The following is a 22,596-nucleotide window of genomic DNA, read 5'->3' as shown; positions in this document are numbered from 1 at the left end:
TCACTGTCAGTGGATTTGTTTACAAAACCTTCTTTTAACGTTAACCTGTTTTGTGTCTTTCTTTATTTTTGTTTGTTATTTAAATTGAATTACTGATTAAAGTTTTATGTGTCCAGCTGCTAGAAAGGCTTAGAAATAGAAATGGTATACCAGTGAGACGGAGAAGGTGAACAATGCTGTGCAGGTTAAAAATCTCCAACAGTGCCAGGGGATTATAGTCTGTTGCAGAACACAATACAGAATGCTTTGCATAATAACAACTCTCTGTACCGAAATACATAAACTATCTTTACAATGCGGAACGAGATTCTCGAGTAGAGAAAGTTAGTAATAGGACACAAATAGCTTACATTTAATATGTAACTATTGTATTGGTCATGCAAGTCCCAGAATTAAATTCAGTACATTAATACTATTTCCATTAATGTTCCATTTTCAACCTTGTGCCATTATTCTATGAACAATGTCAACTTTCCATTGCCAGAATCATCAAGACATTGATCAAAATGTTAATGTAAAGAAATCTGACTTTTTTTTAATAAAGAAAAATTAAAGGAATACAATTGGGTTCATCAGTCAGTCCCACGCTCTTCAACATGCCTAACTCGAGACAAACAAACCTGTAATATGCTGTATGTTGTGTGTTGTACTATATACCATATTACTGGTGACCGTGTAGTTAGCCCCCTGTACTGTACATACGATGACTTAATAAGTCTGCACTGACGTTTACGGTTTTCACATATTGTTTTCTTACATCACTGAAACAAAATGGATTTGTTCAGGAATTCTTACAACCAAACAACACCAACAATTCTAATGCCAAATAAAATTAATCTAATCTAATTTTTATTAATTCTAAAAAACTGAGAACCTTTAAAAAGTATTGATCCCCTTTTTTTAATTCTTGACAGAAGCACCATTAGCTGTGATTCTATTTGGGTCTCTACCAGCTTTATACATCTAGATGCTGCAGCTTTCACTGATTATTTGCAATATTGCTCAAGCTCCAGCAGGTTGGATGGGAAGCGATGGGGACCAGTAATTTTCAGATAGGATTTTTCAATGGGATTAAAGAATGTGTGGGGTATATTTACTAAACTGCGGGTTTGAAAAAATGGAGATGTTGCCTATAGCAACCAATAAGATTCTAGCTGTCATTTTGTAGAATGTTCTAAATAAATGATAACTAGAATCTGATTGGTTGCTATAGGCAACTTCTTCACTTTTTCAAACCCGCTGCTTAGTATATCTAGCCCTGGGTCTGACTGGGCCACTCCAGGACATTTCCTTTTCCTCTATTTAAGCCACGCCAGTGTGCTTTTCCTGTATGCTTTGTGTCACTGTCGTGCTGGAATATAAATCTTCTCCCATGTCCAGCGACAGGGATTAAGACCGTGAAAAAGCTTATCCAACATAAATTTTAAATATTTTACTTCTGACTAGTCTCTTATATTGTTACATCATTGTATGAATTGCTTAGTAACATTTATATTCAGCCCCTTGCATGTTAATGGTCCATTTAAAGGTTGACTCCACTTTTAATAAATTGGACAACCAATGCATCTTATACACAGCTTAAATTCTCAGGTGTCTAATTAGAATTGATTGATGGGTGAATAGGAGGACTATCCAGAATAAAGGGTAGAGGAATTGGGTCCCATATGTTCTGTCGGAGCACAGGAGGAGATGGTTGTCCATGACACCCAGCAGTAAGCTATCACAGTGCTAAAGTAGATAAGTGAAGGGGGTCTTCTAGAAATTGCTATTATTAATTAAATCATGTGTAATAGATTGTAAAGAGATAATTAAAATAACAGTCATATTTTTAATTGTTTTTGATAACCCTGCGAGCAAAAAGCCGGCGTTAGAGCCACTGTAATAACGGTAATTACTAGAGATGGTCACTGACCCCCGTGTTTTGGTTTTGGATCTGGATTACCTTCATGTTTTGGTTTTGGTTTTGCAAAACCGCCCTTGCGTGTTTTGGTTTTGGTTTTGTTTGGTTTTGTTTTGCTATATTTGAAAAAAATAAACTTTTTTGGGTCTAAAATAACCTAATTTAGTGCTCCACCAGTTTCTTAGATAAGTGAGGTAATTCTAAAGCTAATAAATTATGAAAAAAACAGTTTAATCCCTGGTAGGCTGTCCTTAATGCGAACACTTGTCTGCAAATTATACAGACAAACCTGGTTGTCTACCTCCTCCATCTTTGATTATTGGCAATGTAGCCATCGTCTTTGGGTGTATATTACACCCTACACTTGTAGTTGAATATTAAAAAAGCAGCCTGCATAGACTGTGGAGCTAGAAAGTAAAATTAAATGGACCACGGTACTTTGGTGGCTATCTATGCCCCCCCCCCTGCCCTCCACTTGTAGTTGAATATAAAAAAAGCAGCCTGCATAGACTGTAGAACTAGAAATTTGAATATACAAAGAAATGGACAAAGGCAGTTTGGTATCTGTTCGAGTGGGTTCGGTTCTCGGGGAACCGGACCCGCCCATCTCTAATTCTGAAGGAGGTATATACTTCTCCAAGGGGGAAATTCAATTTCAGGCGATGTGTGGACATTGCGCTGCGCGGATTGCCAGCGATTATGGTTGGAGCTTCCACTCATTTTTGTGTATTTGTGTGCTACATGAAAAAACAGTCAGTATTTAAAACTTATGTGCAAAACAGAATACTAATTTGTACCCCTTGCATTGTAACATGGTTTTGTCCAGGAGACTGAAATAAGAAATTTTTTAAGTTAAGATCCTTAATGAATCAGGCCCCTTATCTGTAGACACTCAGCCAGTCACAAGTATGTGAAACCACTGTGCAGAGAGCTTCCATACTCAGAAGGGAGAGTGCCTATCACCATGCCTGGACAGAGGAGAAACAAACTGAATATGTGCAGAAAGTCTCTGCACTGGGTCAGTCAATGAGGACTGAAAAGGCTGGGCCAATGGGCGGTTAACCCCATTTCCCATATCACACATCTTTTTGGCTCAATAGAAGATGCACAGGTTGCCCATAGATTGTGTTCGCTCATATTGCCCAAGAGGATCTCCGATGAGCCCTTACAGGCAGGCCAGAGCACAAGGCTTTTGGGGGGCCCAACATTTTTGGCAGTGCAAAAGGGAGATTTACAAACTGGAATTAATTTTAAAATATAAGAAAGTTTTCTCTTCTCTTTCTCTAAAGTAAAAAAATTAAATATGAAAGAAAATGTTGTGGTTTTAATCTTTAGGTATTCCCATGTTAAAGGCTGAAGACAATGTGTCATCCATAGGCAGGTCGTTTGAGGAAAAGTAAGAAGGAGAGTAAAGGATGACGACGGGCACAGGCGTGACAGTCCCTTCACATCTTCACCCTCAGTAGCATTCATTCCTACCTCTGTTCTACTATACAGTTCTGAATTCAATGACAATGAAATGAGTGACAAAGACTGACATTACCCTTTTAAAAAGCCAAGCAGAGCAGAGTTTCGAAAAAACACAGCAAGGAAGCCGGATATTAAATGAGGAAGTTTGTTTTTACCTACCACTTATAAGCCTGGCTTGGAAGGTGAGGGAGGGGAGGGGATGCTACAGACATATTAGTGTAGGGCGGCCTGAAGCCTTTAGCAGGCCCTTCTTACAGCATGATCATTGTGGGTTAAATACACTATACACTAAATCCTTTACTGAGGTAGAGTCTTGCCCTAATGCCCATGGAGTCATCCTGTGATACCCTTGCATGATTTTTGCAGCCCATTAATACTCTATATCTTGGGAATCATCAATTGATTTATCTTATGCATTTCCTTTGTTTGTCAATAACTATCAACAAAAATGTGCACAAAGAGCCCCCTCTACCAAATACATGACTAAGCAAACTTAGCAACTCAGTGAGCTGGTATAGTACAACATTGTTCTGCATGCAATTAACTTTGTCATTTTCCTCTGTGGAGCAATTAAACCTCAGCATCTCATTAGAGCACACACAATAGAGCATCATGGGAACGGCAGGGAATGACCCAAGCTCTGCAAACATTCTTAGCTGGAGAGATTGGCCGAAGATTGCAAAGCAATACATTGCAGGCTCTGCTGGGAGAATTGCTGGGCAGAATGAGCAGTGCGTTTCATAATTAACAGTTTATGCGCACAATTTAGCTTTTGCAAACTGATCAAATCAACTGAGTTAGTTTTAGTTATGTAGTTTAATATATTTTGATACATAACTTGAAATAGAAGCTTATTTTTCTCTCTGTAGTGCGTCCTAGAAAGTGAAATTGTTGGTAATAGCCAATTAGTCTCTTGTATGCTGTGACACATTGACATGTACAAACTTTCAGACAGACGTACACTCAGATTGCTAAACACCTTTTCTCAGGCCATCATCCTGCTAATGTAGTTATGCGCAACTGTAATTGGACATTGGAAATCTTGTTCCAAGTCAAGTGAATTTTAATGTTAACAACGGTGGCCACAGCTCACTGGATTTCACTTTTCTATGTCTTACAGTGCTGAAGTCCGTGATACCTGGCTACGTTTTTTTGGTGTTGTTTTTTTAATTTAGGTTTAAAAAAGTAGTGATTTAGATGGAGATTTGCTTTACTAGATTTGGTAAATTGCAAATCGCCCTTGACTAGATTCTTCCCTTTGTTTCACTTCCTTCCTTTGTCCAACTGTGTACTTTAAGTCACGTATTTTACATAAGTTTTGTATATTGGTAGGCTGTGCCTGATTTTATTTTCCTATCCTTACATGCACAGACCCAGCCCAATCTCATACAAACACTTTTTAGTAAATCTGATAGTTTCTGTTTTTATCATGTTAAAAATCGAGATGATTTGTAATGTGGCGATTTGTTAAACTGTGGTTTTCAGGCAGTTTTTTAGCCATTTAGCCTTTAGTAAATCCAACAATTTTAAAACCGCTGGAAAATCTGCCACAAACAGGTGTTTTTTAACATAGGCCCAATGGCCCATGGCCCAATCTAGGCCTCTCTGCATCATAGCCTCAGTACCTTGCCGATCTCTGCACAGTAGTGATCCCACTATGCTTATTGTGCCCATTTGCTTCTTTTGTCTCGGAGTAACCCCTCCCTTTGAATGTAAGCTCTCACAGACATGGTCCTCTACAATGTGTCTCATGTTGTACTCTATAGTCTCATGTCTGCCCACTCTTCGTCCTCCTCTGTTTTGTCTTATGCTGAATTGTTTTTGTATGCCATGCAGTTTGTTCTGTTAATTGCATCCATGCATTTATTATTCTGTTTATCTGTTGTTCTTATCTGTATGTAATTATGTAACTTTGTTTAATGTTATAACCCCCTGTGTACGTGCTGCTGATGCATTTTGGCTCCTCATAAATAAAAGATACTACTTCTACTAATAATAACCACCCTATAGTAAATCAAGTCCCTGGAGTTTTTTGTTTTTTTTTAAATAATAATATTAATTTTAAAACCTCAAAACAGAACTAATCTTTATATTCATTGCTTTTTAGTAGTATGTTTACTTTCACATATCATATTCAGTCAACATTCATTTGTCAGAGCTGGAATGAAGTTGTTTACTGAAAATCCATCTACACCCTCAATAACCTTTGAGTCATTTTATTCCTGCCAGTCGCAATCATTTGCTCAAAGCATTTCAGAAAGTATACTGAGCACAATTAGGGTAGTCTGAGGTAAGAACCATGTCAACTATATCCATGTGTACAATGACGGCAATTTCAGATGCTAAAAGGGTTCCTTTTATTGCTAGTACATTGATCAAAACTAACCTTTATACATCTAGTCAATAAGAAAATGGCAATTTCTGTGAATAGTACTATTGTGCCTCAGCTAATAGCCATAGGTTTCAATGGCATTTTTTTTTTTTTTTTTTTAAACAAAATACATTTTGAACACTGTGTTCTGTAAAATAACAAAAGAGCAGCATGATCTGCAGTAGGGTAATCTAAATTGTTGTCTTGACATTTAAGAAAATGAGCACATTCAATATTGGTGAATGCTGGAGAAAATCATCAGTCAGTAGAACCAGAGCCGTAACAAAGGAAAAAATGCCCTGTGCTCCCACCATCACTAAAAGCATAAGTAGCCATGACAACTTATTAACGTACAGTTTGACACACTCCTCTTGCTGGGTTTGCTTGTCTTGTGACATTAAAAGAAGCTGTGAATTTCTGTCTGGGGTTGGGGGGGGGGTGACACAGAGTCAGGGAAACATGTTTATTTCTTGAACAAGTTTAATTTTTTTGTGGAATATGCCGTAATAATTTAAGAAATGTTATTGAGGAATTCAGAGGCGAAAGAGTTCAGTCAGAAAAAATTCCAAAGCGTAATGCACATTTTATACGTTTCTTGCTGTCAGGGTTCAAAAAAGACCGCAAAATAGCAACAGCATTTGTATCAGTAAATGTAGGTAGTGCTGCTGACATTTCTGGAGAATAGAACGGCTTTCCTAGCTCTGTATTCTGCCCTAGTAATAGTATTGTTCCATATTTACCATGCCACTGACCTCTTCCACGTTTCCAGGTTATACTCCAATCGAAATCACACTTGTAGATGAACGGACTAATGGGCTGTGTTATAGTACAGAAAGGGGGGGGGTACCTTTTTAATGTGCCATCATTTACATACAATTACATAAAGATTATTTATGCTAATTATGGGTAAGACTTTAAATCTACATTGCCTTTTGCTACAGGTCCAATAAGTGTATGTTTTTTTTTTCAAATGAAATGTGTGAAATTATAAAAGATGGATAGAGGGCAATGTCATTGTAGTAGAAGGAACGAGACTGGCCCAGAGGCTATATGAATAAAACAGTTGGGAAAAGCAAGATGGTGCAAGAAATTTCCCTGGAGTCAGCTTCTGCTGGTGTCAAATGTTGTCAACTCTTGAGTTCACGTGAACATCATCTGAGCGCCAGCATCTGGCTGGAGCTGTGTTGGCAGAATCGTGAACCTTCATTCTTCCCACTCTGTTCTCTCTCCAGCAATTTGTCTCTTATCCTCTGAAGTTTTATACAGTCCACCTGCTTAAATTTGGACATCTGGTTACATGACAATTAATTATGCCCTCCGCCTAGTGATGCTGTATACTTTATACTGCATGGTAAATTCTATTTAATGAGTGATGTTTTTGTAAAATATAGTTGTATGATAAATGAGATTGGGAAGAAGTACAAATGTATGACCATAATTGAAAAAGGCAAAATGATTTCCAATGTGATTAATGGTTATTAGCAAAAGCTAATGCAAGCTATTTCAGAGTTTCACTTGACAGTGAAGAGCAGTTCTCAGATGTTCATAGGCACATTTATAATGCAGAAATCAAGTCTCTGGTTGAAATAATTTTATTTTTATATTTTTCAGGCAGGAAGCCCTACTTCAGTTACTGCAGCACCAAATAGCTTTCCTCGGACATCAGTGACACCTTCCAGCCAAGATATTTGCAGGTATAATTTTTATTTAGTATAGAAAAAGAACACAACTAATAAGGTTATTTTTAGAGTCCATATCATGAAGCCATCTAGTGGACAGTCTAGGTATGTAAGTAGTGTTTTCTATCTCCTGTTCCATGCCATATTGTCTCTATAGTGTTTATGCTCATGTTTTATCACAATGAATGTCTTTTCTTGTCATTCTTTTTTTATACTTTCTATGCTTTTTTCACTGTTCTGCATGCAGTTCCAGTGCTATATTTTCTGAATGTTGTCATCAAAGTCCATTGCAGTCTGCTGTTGTGTTGAAAACCCCCAAATACCAGAGTTCTAGGACACCAGGGGCCACTGTGACCATAATTTGTCAAGATGGCTTCTCAAAGGACAAGACCGATACAATGGGCTGTAGTAACATCCTCAAGTCTTCTAAGGCCAAGACGGTCTTTCCATTCTCAAAGTCACTGAATGATGTGGACCAAAAAACAGTGGATATGCCTGGGAACTGTGATTTTGTGGAACGAACTAGCTCGGAAGGGAAATTGCTTTCAGTTGAAGACCATTCTTTTGCCAAGAACAAATTTCAGTTCCTAGAAAATGGAAATAAATGTACTAATCCTATCTCTTTAAACAACTCTAATGTTATTCGTGGACACTCTGTCTCGTCTAACCCCCTGATGAAAGCTCCAGGTCTGGACTCTAGTCTTGGATCTCTATGTATACCTCATATGGATGATAAGGCAGACAGTGATTCATCAAGAAGCAAAACCCTGCTCCACTATATATTTTCTTTTTCCCCAAACTCCAGTGTCCATAGCCTCCACAGATTCCAAGAACTTGACGGCTACTCTAGAAGTCTGCATGCTGGCACATCTTCCAGTATGCTTTTGGGAAGCACTGATTTCTGTTCTGATTACATAGGGGATGATGATGTGTTTGAGGACAATGTAACTGTCCAAGAAGATTCACGGGGGCAAAGAGCTCCACTGTGTTCAGTGGAGGACAGTGATCTTGAATGTCCTTACCCCTCAAAAAAAATTCCCCCCGCATCCCCTGTGTCCACATCTGGGGACTTCTGCAGGTTGGTTTACAGAAGAACCACCCTCCCTCCTCTTATCTGAGATGCAGTCTTGAGTGATATTAAATTGAATGATTGAAGCCTATTATACATATATTAATTTGGTGGGTTTTCAAAATATTAAAATAAGCATTCAAGCATTGACACATTTCAGGATATATCTGACAATTTCTACAAGCGGTAGCATAATTTAAAGTCCTTTCTTCCCATTACATTTTGTAACCTGTTGTTTTTAATTTAATTAAATTGAGCCAAAAAATATGCTATGAAACAATTGTGTGTCCCTAAGTGGACATGTACCGTTGTTACTTTAAACAGGCTTTGCTTGAAAATTGCATTCATTTTAAAGATGTCTATTTTCCATTCAGTATGGCTGTCAGTAATTCAGTTTGACTTTAATTGGGAATGCATCTCTGTAGTTTTTAGAAAGGTTTTAAGTATTTTTGCTATATAACCTTCATTTGCATTAAAGTGTGATGTGGAGAAAAATATTTGAATCTATTTATATTATGGAATGAGATTCTAAACTCTCAGCATTGTAATCATGCATCAATGTTTACATCCATAGTTCTGTGTTACAGTATATGAATTGGAATTTAGTCCAGATCTCCAAATTTGTTTACAAAAGCAGTTTAAATACTTGTTTCCTCTACACTATTGTGTGTCTGTGTATAACACTTATACCACTTATTTCCCAGACTTAAGGACACTAGTTGGCAGTGCAAACAAGCACAAGACATACTTTGCAATTGTGGCCCAGAACGTTTAGCATCATTTTGTCAAGTGAGCAGTCCAAGGCAAAATATTTACATTTCTTTTTGGGGGTAGATGGGAAGAGGGGGACTGGATATGATTATAATCCTTTTAAGCCTTTCAGTTTATTTTTTAGTTTTAAGCTAGGTTTACAGTTCTTTTAGAGTTGGGATTATAATTATTAGAAGACCTATCAATGGGTTTTTTTTTTTTAAATAACTTTATTTATAAAGTGCCAACACACAGTGTATACATACAATGAGATGTTGTCTAAATGGGGAATCTGATTTTTTTTTTCCAGTTCTTAGCCACTAGACATTTGGCTGCATTAAGGATTTGTATGCCCAGCTTCTCTGCAGACCTATCAATCTTTTAGTGTTGAAGCTTGGTGTAGGTTCTAATTTAGGTCTTGAGCTAATGCACTCTTTTAGACTGTTGGGTTAAGTGGAGATTAGTATAGTTTTTGTTTCTGGCTTTTATAAATTTAATTTGATTTAAGAGCTTTCAGGATTATCTAGGTCAAACAACTAACTTGAAAGAGGGGACTATTGTCACCTTGGCACACCAAATAGTGAGAGCTGGAATAGTGAGTCTATTGTCTTTTCTATCCTGGCTCTGTCTCTATGGTGGGGATCTTACCTTGGTGATGACTGAAAATAAATACATTTTTATAAAAAGTTCCAGAACTCCATATTATATCCTGGATACAGGTTTTTTGATAAAAATCCATAGCAGTTTTCATTTGCTTTGTTTTCCACATACACCTCATTTCTGAGTGATTTCAGAATGATTGTAAGAGAAATGATATAGACACAGACACATATTCAGATTATTCTCTAGATCACTCTCTTAGCAAAATGACAGCGTGAAACCTATTTTGTGCTGTCAATATTTGTCTACGGTCTAAAATTGTCTATATTAGAAATGTTTTATCCTCACTTTCTTACTCTTACAGTAGTTTAATATAGCGATATTGTTGTGTGCTGTTTGTTAAAGTGTACCCCTTGCTATTTTGTGAAGTGAACCAAAGTTTATGAGAATACTGTCTATCAATTCAACACTAAAGTTATGCTTAAATCACTAGCTCCACATGAAATTATAGGCTTTATTCTCATGAATACTGCTTCAAATAACAAAATGGCTGCCTTCACTGGACCTTATTTATGAAGAGCACTGGATGCATACTGGATATTGCTTTGGTTGTGCACTGATGCAGCAATATTGTCTGCTTGAGGTGCTCACCTACGTTTCTTCTCCCCAAACTAGAAGTGAGCCTAGGTTTTTGTGAGGAGGTGGAAAACTCTAAAGAGGAGCACTATGCAAAGGTGTAAATGTTACATCAAATTCCAGCCTGCTACCTCTTTAGATCCAACCCTTTCATAAATTAAACTTAAACCGCTCTTCTTTTTAGCCTCATTCATGGGTTAAATTAATTGAGAGGGAGTGGACACCAGGACTATGTTTATTCCATATTCAGTTTTTTGTGTTTTGAAGCATTTAATTTTTTTATTATTTTTTTTACACTGGGCAAAGATTCTGCCTAGAAATGTGCATCTCCATTCTAGTGCAACTTGGAAGGTTCACAATTCATCCCATTAAAAGTATAAGAAATGACCTCATCTCTGTCTGGTCAGAGCTGGTGCAACCGGAAAAAGCTTTTTTGCACAGCAACATTTGACCGTAAAAATGCTTCCTCTCAACCCCTTCATATCATTTTAATAATCCCGTTTTGCAAAACGAAATCTCATTTTCCATTTCCCTCAAAACTAGGTGCACAAGTGTGACTACTCCATGGTTAGCAACAGATACCCTAATTCCATCCAATCCCCACCCCACTCTCCGCTTCCTCAAGCACCATCATTTTGCTCAGCAAACCCACACACTTTGCCAGCAATCTAGATGCCCCAACTTGTCACTAAAGGGATTTTGCACTATGGCTCTGACATTTCGCTCTTCATAAATAAAGCTCTACTGAGAGTGTAGGTGACAGGTACACTAATGTAGATGTATTAGTGATTAGTTCTTTTAGTAAATTATGTTTTTGGGAAATTTCAAAATAGACAAATTAAGTAAAGACACAAATAGTACACAACCATTATACATATAGCACAACTAAAAAATAACACTTACTACAGAATAATTAAGTCATTAAATACACATACAGTATATTATTATATGTTATGCATTTTATTTAGAACACTTTTTTGCTTGATAAGATAAATAAAATATTGATACAATTTACTCCAATGACAAAATTAAATGTATCCCATCTATTGTTTTATTTTAATTTTGTAGTTCACACTGTGAGAGACCTGATATCATGATCAATTTTAGATTCTGTCACATGCAAATTGACACAATCACAGAATACATTTCTTAGAAGTCGTAGGTGTACTTTACTAAGACACCGTGTAGAACAGTGTAAAAAAGTGCAATATTCCCGTGCAACGTTTTACTATCAGTGTCTTATCTTTAATTCAGGATATGTCACTGTGAAGGTGATGACGAAAGTCCATTGATAACACCCTGTCACTGTACAGGAAGCCTCCACTTTGTGCACCAGGCTTGCCTCCAGCAATGGATCAAGAGCTCCGATACGCGATGCTGTGAACTTTGCAAGTTTGAGTTCATTATGGAAACCAAATTAAAGCCTTTAAGAAAAGTAAGTGAAACTACTTTAATCAGGAAGTTATTGATAATGAGCACAAAGGTGTTTGTGTCCTATGATTGTCCTTCATTCTGAAAATGTTGTTAGAGTCACAGGAGCATTGCTCTATTCTCCCAAGACCCTAGACCCAACCAGACAAATAAGCTCACCCTGCACAGTATAAAGTTACATTATACTAATAGAATATAACAGAAGATGTATGACAATTATTAATAGTCTTTGTTCTTCAGGACTGCAGCTGTAATGCTGTAAAAGCTGTATTTACAAGTATATGTTATTTGTGTTGCATATGTAACCAAATGCAAAGTGCCCACTAGTCTAATTCTGTTACAACTGGCTGTATGAGGTGTTACTTTAAACTTATTTGGCTAAGGAAAGCTTTCAAACTATGTCATGCAAGGGGGATGAACTGCTGTTATGTACATGTTAAAAAATATGTTAATCAGAGAAGAATAGCTAAATCTTCTTTTTAGCAAATACACTTACAACATATAGAACTACCATTAGGGTTTTTGAGTTCCTAAAGTATTTGGGTTTTTCTTGAAGCCAGTGTTTTATCAAGCTGTAGTTGCTTGTTCACAGCTGATGCAGATTCAAGAACTATGCACAGTACTCAGATCTCACTCGTTATCTCTTACCATGTTCACCCAATGGGCCTTCCCCAGATATTGAGCTATGTGTAACTGTACTTGTTGCAGCACAGGAAAAAGTATCACAACATTGATGCAGAAAAGCTATAGCAATAACATGTCAGCTGCACCATGACGGCTCTTTTATTCCAACAAAACAGTCCAGTAAAATTGAGACATTTGTACAACAGTTTACCCACACACAATGGTAATTATGGCCTACATAAAGCTATGTATAAAGATATAAAATTAACAGATTTACTGCTTTTTTCCTGTCTTGTGTAAACATCAGTGCAAACTGTAGAATCCCCTCATTGACAAATTATGTATAGTGCTGGCAGTCAGAACATAATATGATGACAATACTTGTATCCACTATAGGATAAAATATAATAAATGATAAACAACCTTCGGCTATGGGGATATTGGTTCAACTGCAACTTTTAAAGTTGCAACTTCTAAAGCCACAGATATGTTAAGATTTTTATTTTATTTTAAATACTTTATTACAGTGGGAAAAGCTGCAGATGACCTCAAGTGAACGGAGGAAGATCATGTGCTCAGTAACATTCCACATCATTGCAATCACGTGCGTTGTTTGGTCTTTGTACGTTCTAATTGACCGGACTGCAGAGGAGATCAAGTTGGGCCAAACCACTGGTATGCAATGCTCGATGTAAAAGTCCAGATCTGTGTTTGGGATGTAGATTTGCACAGTAAAATGTGAGGTAACTGCAGCATTGGATTCTAGGTGCAAGAGAAGTGTAAAAAAAGAATTATCATTGGATATTCACATTATTTACAATTAAACAGTGAGCTATCCAGCTTCTTGGTACTTTGGGCAGTTAGCTGGCATGCCACCTGTTGGGTATGTGGTGTTGGCTGACATGCCAACTGCTGGGTATGTGGTGTTGGCTGACATGCCACCTGCTGGGTATATGGTGTTGGCTGACATGCCACCTGCTGGGTATGTGGTGTTGGCTGACATGCCACCTGCTGGGTATGTGGTGTTGGCTGACATGCCACCTGCTGGGTATGTGGTGTTGGCTGACATGCCACCTGCTGGGTATGTGGTGTTGGTATAGTTGTCAATTTATACTTTTGCGCCTGTGCCCCCCATTCTCTGGTTCCAAACTGATTCCTCTTCATAGACTTTAATTGCTTTTTCTCTTTGCACACTTCAACCACACTTTTTTTAATTGCTTTCCTATACTGAAATATGGTAAAATGACCCATGGGGCTCATGTTGCGTTGGGCGTACGCTGTTTGCTTAACATAAAATATGTAAATTTGTACTGAATATGCTCACATACGCCTATGTCCCTATACAGATTAGGTCCTTGCATCTTTTTACACGTGGAGAGGCAGAAAGGGGGAGGGAAGGGCGTAAAAACACAGACCAAGTATAGTTAGGGCTTGTTTGCGTAACTAATTCAGATACACCTGTCAGTAGCCATATCATATATGTGTGTGTCTGAGGGCTGGTGCAAATACACTGATGATGCCGATCGCCAGCACTATCTGGCCACTTCTGATTGGCTGATTGTGGATTCACGTCTGTAGCTTTCTTCATTGTTCATGCAATGTGGGCTTATTTTATTTTCTTTTTATGAGTTTTTCTCCTTTCATTCGTACACATAAAGGAAGATTATCTCTGCTGTATTATAGAGGTTTTTTTATGCAACTGAAACCTAAGACCAAAAGCGTTTTTCTCTATCAAAACAAATGTAAACAACATTTTCTTGTGCTTATTCCCTGGTTGGTGTAAGTGTATCTGGGTGTAAGCACGCCTTTAATGCATAAGGTACTGATGCAGAGCAAGATGCAACTTAGCATATGGTAATATGCTATATTACAGTATTTTTATGTAGAGCTTTTCTAGCTTACTTTTTTACACATATGCATCAAATTCAGCATGGCCACATTTACCATTTACAGAAGAACTATCTGTACATAAACTCCATTTACTACTAAAAGTATCTTGCTCCATTAACTGATGTTTTATAGCTTTGTGGTGTCTATAGTTGTGTTTGACAAGTTGTTTTTTACAGTTTGTATCAAACATATTTCTAAAGGGAGTTTGAATATTTATAAAGCCAAGAAAAAGTGTATTTGACTATTACAAACGATGATTCTGTTTTCGGGACCCATGAAAATATTCTTGCATCCTCACCGTGACCACAGTATTCCATATTATTCTGTTTTCACTTCTACCTTTTGGAAGCTCCTCATGAGATGGACAGTAGCATGTGGACCCTAGAAAAGACGAGGCAAAAATTATATTTGCAGGCACTATTAAAGCATTAAAGGCAAGTATAGAAAAAGATACCAAGGGCTAGATTTACTAAACTGTTTGTTTGAAAAAGTGGAGATGTTGCCTAGAGCAACCAATCAGATTATAGCTATCATTTATATAGTGCATTCTACAAAATGACAGCTAGAATCTGATTGGTTGCTATAGGTAACATCTCCACTTTTTCAAACCCGCAGTTTAGTAAATATACCCCCAAGTGTTTTCTAGTACCTCCTACAAAATGAAATATATTACACAAGGACAAACTGACATTGTTTAAAATGTTATGTTTATTGAGTAACTCCACTGAAAAATAATTTTTGCTATTTGGTGTGCGAGGGCCGCTACGTAAATGAAAATATTCAGCCTGTAGCTGTGAATATAAAGGTAGGAGATGCTGCAGGTGAGTTTGATAGCCAACGTGTTTTTGTGCAGACGCTTCTGCATAGTAAGCACAGCGTCTGTTGGCCATAACAGGCTCAGTGAGGAACAGGAGATCTATGGGAGGCAGGACTTGTAAAGTAAGTACATACTTGTTTGTGCTGACTTGGCAGTCCCAACGCTTACAAGAACGGTAGCAAAATATAAAAAGAAACAAAAAAAAAACAGTTTTATGTGGTGTCACCTTTTAAACCATAAAATTGTGTCATGGCCAGTTCTATACAAAATCAGTCTGTGGCGCCCCTTACTCAGTAAATGCCAGGATGATGACCTATCTGGACCATCAAAATTAGCAGTAATTACATTACATGTCACATATTTTTCATGTTAGAAATGGTCTTAATCATATTGACAGCAGCAAATTAAAGGAGCTTGCTTACCTCCAATATATTTTAATAGATAGCAGATGTAGTGTTTCAAAATGAGTACACTACACAAAATACAGTGTTTGCTGATCTAGTAGGACTAATATATATGTTCAGCATTGGTCCAGTAAAAGGTTGTTATGGTGCTGCCAGTTCCACAGAACTAGTAAACTAGTAATCGCCCACTTTACCATGACTTGCCCCCTCAGGCACCTCCCCCAGTCTTGGCTTCTTAGAACCAATAGTGTCTTTAGCAGTAGCATTCTGGAGAGTTAGGTGGCTATGGGCAGGGGCGGGCTGGCAAGTTTCAGCCCGGGGGCGCACGGGCGGCCGCATCACATGACACACGATGCGTCCGCGTCATCGATAACGCGGCCGCATCGAGTGTCGTGATGCAGCCACCTGTGCGCCGCTGGTAATATCAAGTTTATGCGGACGGCACCATGGGGAGGGGGGGCTCAGACCAAACAGCAGTTAGACTGAGCGGCCCGGGGGGCAGATGCCCCCCTGCCATCCGGCCCAGCCCGCCCCTGGCTATGGCCACACTAATATCTCATGCAAAAAGCTGGTCATGAGTGCAAGAGGTTCACTAAGGCTTAGCATGTTGGGCCTTGCTGGACAGGCACTGTTGCATGAACATTTATTTTCGCTTTTGAGGAGCAGGTTGAATTACCCTGAATATAAAAATAGGCTGCAAACCTGAAGGAAATGTTAAAACAAACACACATAACTTGCAACATCGCGGTGACTATTTTTTATCATTCATCCACGGTATAACTGTAAAAAGTGACAGGGTTACACCAGTCACAAAGTTGAGCATGCTTGGGAGACGCAAAGCATGTTGCTAGAAAATAGCACAAACAGTCATGTGGTATAATGGGTATTCTTTAATTAAGAGTAATGCTTGTAAGAATAGGATAATGAACAATCATAATCAAGAATTGTGAATGTAGTGTTGTCACATACCCCAACATATAGAACAAGAGAAGTGGCGCTATGTGGTTGTCCATACACAAAGAATTAAAACAATGGTTGGCTCAACAAATCTGGTTAAACATCTTCTTCGTTAGCGAATTAGCCCTGACTGCACTCTACTAGCTGAAAAAGGTGCTGGATTTATCACCACCGCAGTAATCTGTTATAACAGACAACCAATGGCCTATTCAAGAGGTTCAAATCCCCACCAAAACTGCATAAATTACTAACAAGGCTGTTTAAAATGATAGAACCACAGCTAATATCTACAATAACCTTTGTGGTCCCAGCCTCATTGTTCACAAATCCACTCTCCATTTATCAAGATCTGAAATTCGGAACTTGACCCCGGCGTTAGGCGTTAAAGTCTATGGGGTGAGCATCGCAGGAGAGAGATCTTCAGATCCCTCCCTGGCAGGCTTCATGCTGTCCCCATGGCTAATTCGACCTGGCCATAGGAACTTGTAATTGCGATTACTTTACTATAATCTATTCGTAGGGACAGGCTCCTATCAGAGCTGCTGTCCCTGCTGAACAGTGTTAATAAATAGACATGTTAAATAATTTCTTATAAATGCAATAAGAAATAAGTAACATGAGAAGAATATAATGGGTAAATAGACTCCGAAAGCTGTTATATTCATATGCAGCCAGACCAGGAATTTAAGTTCCTCTTCTTGGTAACTTATGTGCAATCTCTTGTTAATTTTGATGGTAATTTAATTTATGTATATTAATGAATTTCATTTTAAGGTGTATTTCACTGCTTTTACCTGTAATTATTTTATTGTATTCATAAGAGCTTGTAATTTTCAGTATCATTTAGTGTCCTAGTTATTGTGTGCACTGCAGCAATTAAAAGGCTTAATCATAGATAAAACACTACAAAATGTATATTATAAAAAAAAGCTTTTAGCAAAAGATTCTCTGTAGAATGCCCATTACTAACATTAGCAAAATACTGTTGCTAAAATATAAAATCTTCCTGATATTAAAACAGCTGTTCTACAGTCTGGTATGCACAGCCAGTCTTGGAGCAGTAATAGGGTGTTTTGCAGTAATCAGGTGAAATTTGCTCTGCATCATAAATTATACGGATATCAAAATATCCCAATTGATTGCGTAGCCAATCACATTTGACGTGGACATGATGCTGGTTTAGCACACTTTTCCAAGACTGAATTCAAACATGGTGGCTCAGTGGTTAGAATTGATTTCCTAACAGCCCTGGGGCCAGGGGCGTAACAATATGGGGTGCAGTGGCTACAGGGCTCGGACAGGAAGGGTGCCTGGAATAGTGGGTTGCCCCCCTTCCCTCTGCTCTATTAAGAGCAGAACAGGGGGCCCAGGAGGCGAGAACAGCATCGCAGGGCCCCTACCCATATTTTGCTAGGGGCCCCGGCAATGCACTGTTCCACCCTTGTCTTAGGCCCTTAGTTTTTATTCAAAAACGAGTTCTATTTGAGTAATGTTTATGTTCTCTCCATGGGTTTCCTCCAGGTGCATAACTCTGTTACACTTGTAAGTCAATTGGCTTTTGGCTAAATTATCCTTATTTGTTGTGTGTACGTGTGCCTTTGTTAAGTAAATTGTGGCAGGGACTGATGGGGCTTTAAGAACAATTATATTATTGTACATCATTGCATAATATAATGATGCTATATAAAGAGCCGTAATGATAAGAAAATTCATCTCTTTTTGTGTTTTATTATTTGTAGCTAGATTTTATTTTGTGTATTAGCAGAATTAAACGTATAGGAATGATCCCTACACCTAACTACACACGATATCCTCCCTCTGTATGTCAGCCAAATAGTACGGCATTGATTACCCTACCATCTCTCTCCTAGTACATACACTCTCTAGTCAAGCATGCAGGGTACTCAAACCTGCTGGCACCCCATATTTACTACTATACGAGCCACATCATGTAGAATATATTTCTTCACTTTGTGCCAGGGAAATTGATTGGACGTGTCACATATTGTAAATACTCAACTAATAAGTGGAGTAGTTCCTGGTGGCAGGGCTTCTTGGTTTATCCAGTTGTGGGGGAAGGGAATGTCTTCAGTGTCGGACTGGGGCATGAAGGGCCCACCAGGGGACAGCAACGCTAGGGGCCCACCAGAGGGGGTGTGGCCAACCATCAAAGAGGCGAGACCACACTAGAGGGGGAGTGGTCAGCCCACAAAGGACAGCTAGCACAATAGTGTAGTATATAAAGAATGCAGTGTGTATAAAGAGTACAGTCTTGATCTGCACCTTAGATTGGGCAGAACAGTCACCAAAAATCGGGATTATCCCACTAGACCAGGCTTGACTAACCTGTGGCACTCCAGGTGTTGTGAAACTACAAGCCTCAGCATGTTTTACCAATATATAGCAGCCTATTGCTGGAAGGTTATGCTGGGACTTGTAGTTTCACAAAACCTGGAGTGCCACAGGTTAGCCAAGCCTGCACTAGACTCAGAACATTTGACAGACTGTCCTACCTGTTCTTGTCACCACCTGTGGCTGCTGGTTTCTTTAGCTGCGGCTTGTCTGGATCCTGGAATGTTGAGGGGTCCTATTTGGAAAAAATAATGGGTACATTTAGAAAATTCCAACCAGCCCCGGCGTTAAATCAATAGGACCCACATTTAATACTTAGGACTTCCTCCAGCCCCAACATAAAAGTAATAGTATTCCAATTGAATAAACCTATTTCCCTCCCAACAGACAGCCCCTGCAATAAATTAATCACATTTACATATAATAAATATACCTATTTCCTGCAACCGTCACTGCCATTAAATAATTCATATTCACATTTAATAAATATACCTCATGCTCCTCAAACTCAGCCCCACATTCAATTAATAGCGCCCAAACCACCCCATCTTAAATTAATAGTCCCCACTATAAAATTAAATTGCCCCATCTTCACCCTACATAGAAAATAGCACCCATTATTTAGCCACCACCTACCACACACACATTACATTGCCACAAGCCCGTTGTGCCATCACACACACATTACTGCGCCCCTTCATCACCATGATGTGCCTCCTTATAATCACACTGCACCCTCCATGCTGCTTTTGCTCCACCCTTCTCCTGGCTCCCCTTCACACACTGCCATACTGTCTGTGCGCCCCCTTCACACTGCCATGCTCCCCCTTCACTCTGCCATGCTCCCCCTTCTCTGTTCCATGCTCCCCCTTCTCTGTTCCATGCTCCCCCTTCTGTGTTCCATGCTCACCCTTCTCTGTTCTATGCTCCTATTTCTGTTCCATGTTCCCCCTTCTCTGTTCCATACTTCTATTTCTGTTCCATGCTCCCCCTTCTCTGTTCCATGCTCCCCCTTCTCTGTTCCATGCTCCCCCTTTTCTGTTCCATGCTCCCCCTTCTCTGTTCCATGCTCCTATTTCTGTTCCATGCTCCCCCTTCTCTTTTCTATGCTCCCCCTTCTCTGTTCCATGCTCCCCCTTCTCTGTTCCATGCTCCCCCTTCTCTGTTCCATGCTCCCCCTTCTCTGTTCCATACTCCTATTTCTGTTCCATGCTCCCCCTTCTCTGTTCCATGTTCCCCCTTCTCTGTTCCATGTTCCCCCTTCTCTGTTCCATACTTCTATTTCTGTTCCATGCTCCCCCTTCTCTGTTCCATGCTCCCCCTTCTCTGTTCCATGCTCCCCCTTCTCTGTTCCATGCTCCCCCTTCTCTGTTCCATGCTTTTATTTCTGTTCCATACTCCTATTTCTGTTCCATACTCCTATTTCTGTTCCATGCTCCCATATCACTTACCTTTTCTAACTGCTTCTTCCTTTTCTTCTCCTCTGTCTTGCCGGCGCTCCTCACTGAACGTCGGGCGTTATGACGTCACGCCCGGCATTCAGTGCGAACGGAGCCGGCGCTGCGGTCACGTGAGTATTTTTTGTTGTTGTTTTGTTTTACTATTAAAGTTTGAAGCTCCCACCACCAACGAAGAGGGGAGCGATTCAGGGTCGGGGCCTACCGGTGGATAGTCCGGTCCACCGGCGGGCCAGTCCGACCCTGAATGTCTTTCTTTGTTAAAAAGTGTTTACATAATCTGAAAATCTCCATTTAGTAATCTGCTTTATTACTTGTAGACAGATTGCAGTTGTATATTCAGATCTTAATTAATGCAAACTCTTGACCCAAAATTGAAAATATGGTGCAAATTAGAAATAGCATAATGCATTAGTAAAAGTACATTGATTATGGACTGTGCCCAACCAAATGTGTCGTGTTATTAATAGGTTGGACAAATTCGTATTATGTTTAGAAATACTTACTGACACTTTTTACTGTTTGAACAGGTATTCTGGAATGGCCGTTTTGGACTAAATTAGTTGTGGTAGCAATTGGATTCACTGGCGGACTTTTGTTTATGTATGTACAATGCAAAGTGTACGTCCAGCTATGGAAGAGACTAAAGGCGTACAACAGAGTCATCTATGTACAGAACTGTCCTGAAACTTGTAAAAAGAAAATGTTTGAAAAAACAGTAATAATTGAGCCAAATCTGGAGAGCAAAGAAGCTCTTGGTATTCACCACTCGGACACGAACTCATCTTATTACACAGAGCCAGAAGACTGTGGAGCAGCAATTCTCCAAGTTTAAATACTGTATTCCTTCTAAACTCTTTTCAGGAGATGACTGTTTACCGACTGCAGGCAGGAGTAGATTAATTGTCCTGAAGATCCCCCTTTTTCTGCTTTTCAGTCCGTTGTTACTATACGTATATTTACAAGCAAAAGGTTAGACTTGCAAGTGTCACTGATTTATACCTCTTACAGAAGAACATATTAAATAACATTCAGGAGCACAATCAACTACAGGAATATTCTGGACCTCGTGGAAGATCAAAATATTTTCTTTTATATACATATATATATATATATATTCATACATACAACTGCTTATGGCTTCTTCACTTTGTCTTAAGTAGTAAAAGTGTATACATGAGGTTGCAAATTTTTGTTGAACACAAAATATAGATACCATATTTGGCATGTTCACTACCCTTACTGCCAATTACATCTTTTTTTGGCTCTCGCTTTTTAGAATCCTACTTTACAGACAAGTCACAAGAGCAAATTGCACTTTTTTGTGTAGAAAAAAAAAAGTTTTTTTGTAATATCTTTATTGACTTCAAAAAGTGGTTTCATTTCAAAACAGAGAATGTGCTCTGGCGTTTCTAGTATAATTAACGTGTAACCTCTTGCCTTACATGCTGTATATACAAAAATGTTTTCTTCACAACTTTACCATTTTACACATAAGGAAAACAATTTCTGCCTTGTTATTTCAGGTAAAAAAAATGCATCTGTAAGTAGTTGGGAATTAACATTTTTTCTATCACATGTATTCAAGACTTTTTTACCAACGAAAATGCACAAAATTGGTAGACCTTTCAATTTCTGGTGTAGTAATGAATAAAATGTAGACCTTTTACTATGTCATAGTTTATCTTGATTATAACTGGGCTTTATCTTCGTCTTAAATAAGGGATTTGTGAAAGCATTACAAATTGTATAAATAGTCAAAACACACACACACACACACACACACACACACACACACACACACACTTCGTTGCTGACACTTAGCAAAATCGTTTGTGGAGATAAAAATGTGTGACGGAAGTGACGCATGCACTTCCCCCGCACACTGTTTGAATCCTCCTAGCCCAGTTACAGTTAAGTATCAGCATCTGTAATTTCCCAGGTACACATTACTGCTGTTTATTTTGGGCTGATCCATCCTCATCTAACAGACTACATATAGCAGGGTCTGTGAAGATACCGTGTTTATCTGGCCCAATGCTACCCACTTAACGCTGGCTGGCCACCAACAGGTGCCTTCCTATGCCAGGGAAGTCTACCCAGTACCTTCTAGGATTCTTATAGTCACTCAGGCAAATGCAGTTACAAAAGTACAACAGTACATTTATTGTCATACAAACTACACTAGA

General features: G+C 38.8%; 1 protein-coding gene across 4 annotated transcripts in view; it reads left to right on the top strand.

Annotated features, from left to right (window-relative positions):
* Positions 1–22,076, top strand: part of MARCHF8 (membrane associated ring-CH-type finger 8) — a 177,065-nt gene extending 154,989 nt beyond the window's left edge. For 3 of the 4 annotated variants that reach the window (XM_075216545.1, XM_075216546.1, XM_075216547.1), the window contains 5 exons: positions 7,353–7,435; positions 7,668–8,498; positions 11,730–11,910; positions 13,058–13,205; positions 20,938–22,076. In XM_075216545.1, the coding sequence (XP_075072646.1) occupies positions 7,353–7,435; positions 7,668–8,498; positions 11,730–11,910; positions 13,058–13,205; positions 20,938–21,242 (1,548 nt within the window). In that variant the 3' untranslated portion in view covers positions 21,243–22,076. The remainder of the gene's footprint in view (positions 1–7,352; positions 7,436–7,667; positions 8,499–11,729; positions 11,911–13,057; positions 13,206–20,937) is intronic. The other variant, XM_075216548.1, reaches the window with a different exon arrangement.
* Positions 22,077–22,596: the final 520 nt, after the last annotated feature.

The sequence above is a fragment of the Mixophyes fleayi genome, chromosome 6 (assembly GCF_038048845.1).
Source record: "Mixophyes fleayi isolate aMixFle1 chromosome 6, aMixFle1.hap1, whole genome shotgun sequence".
In the NCBI taxonomy this organism is placed as follows: domain Eukaryota; kingdom Metazoa; phylum Chordata; class Amphibia; order Anura; family Limnodynastidae; genus Mixophyes; species Mixophyes fleayi.
Note: the sequence above shows the minus strand (reverse complement) of the source record. Positions and strands in the feature narration are given on the sequence as shown.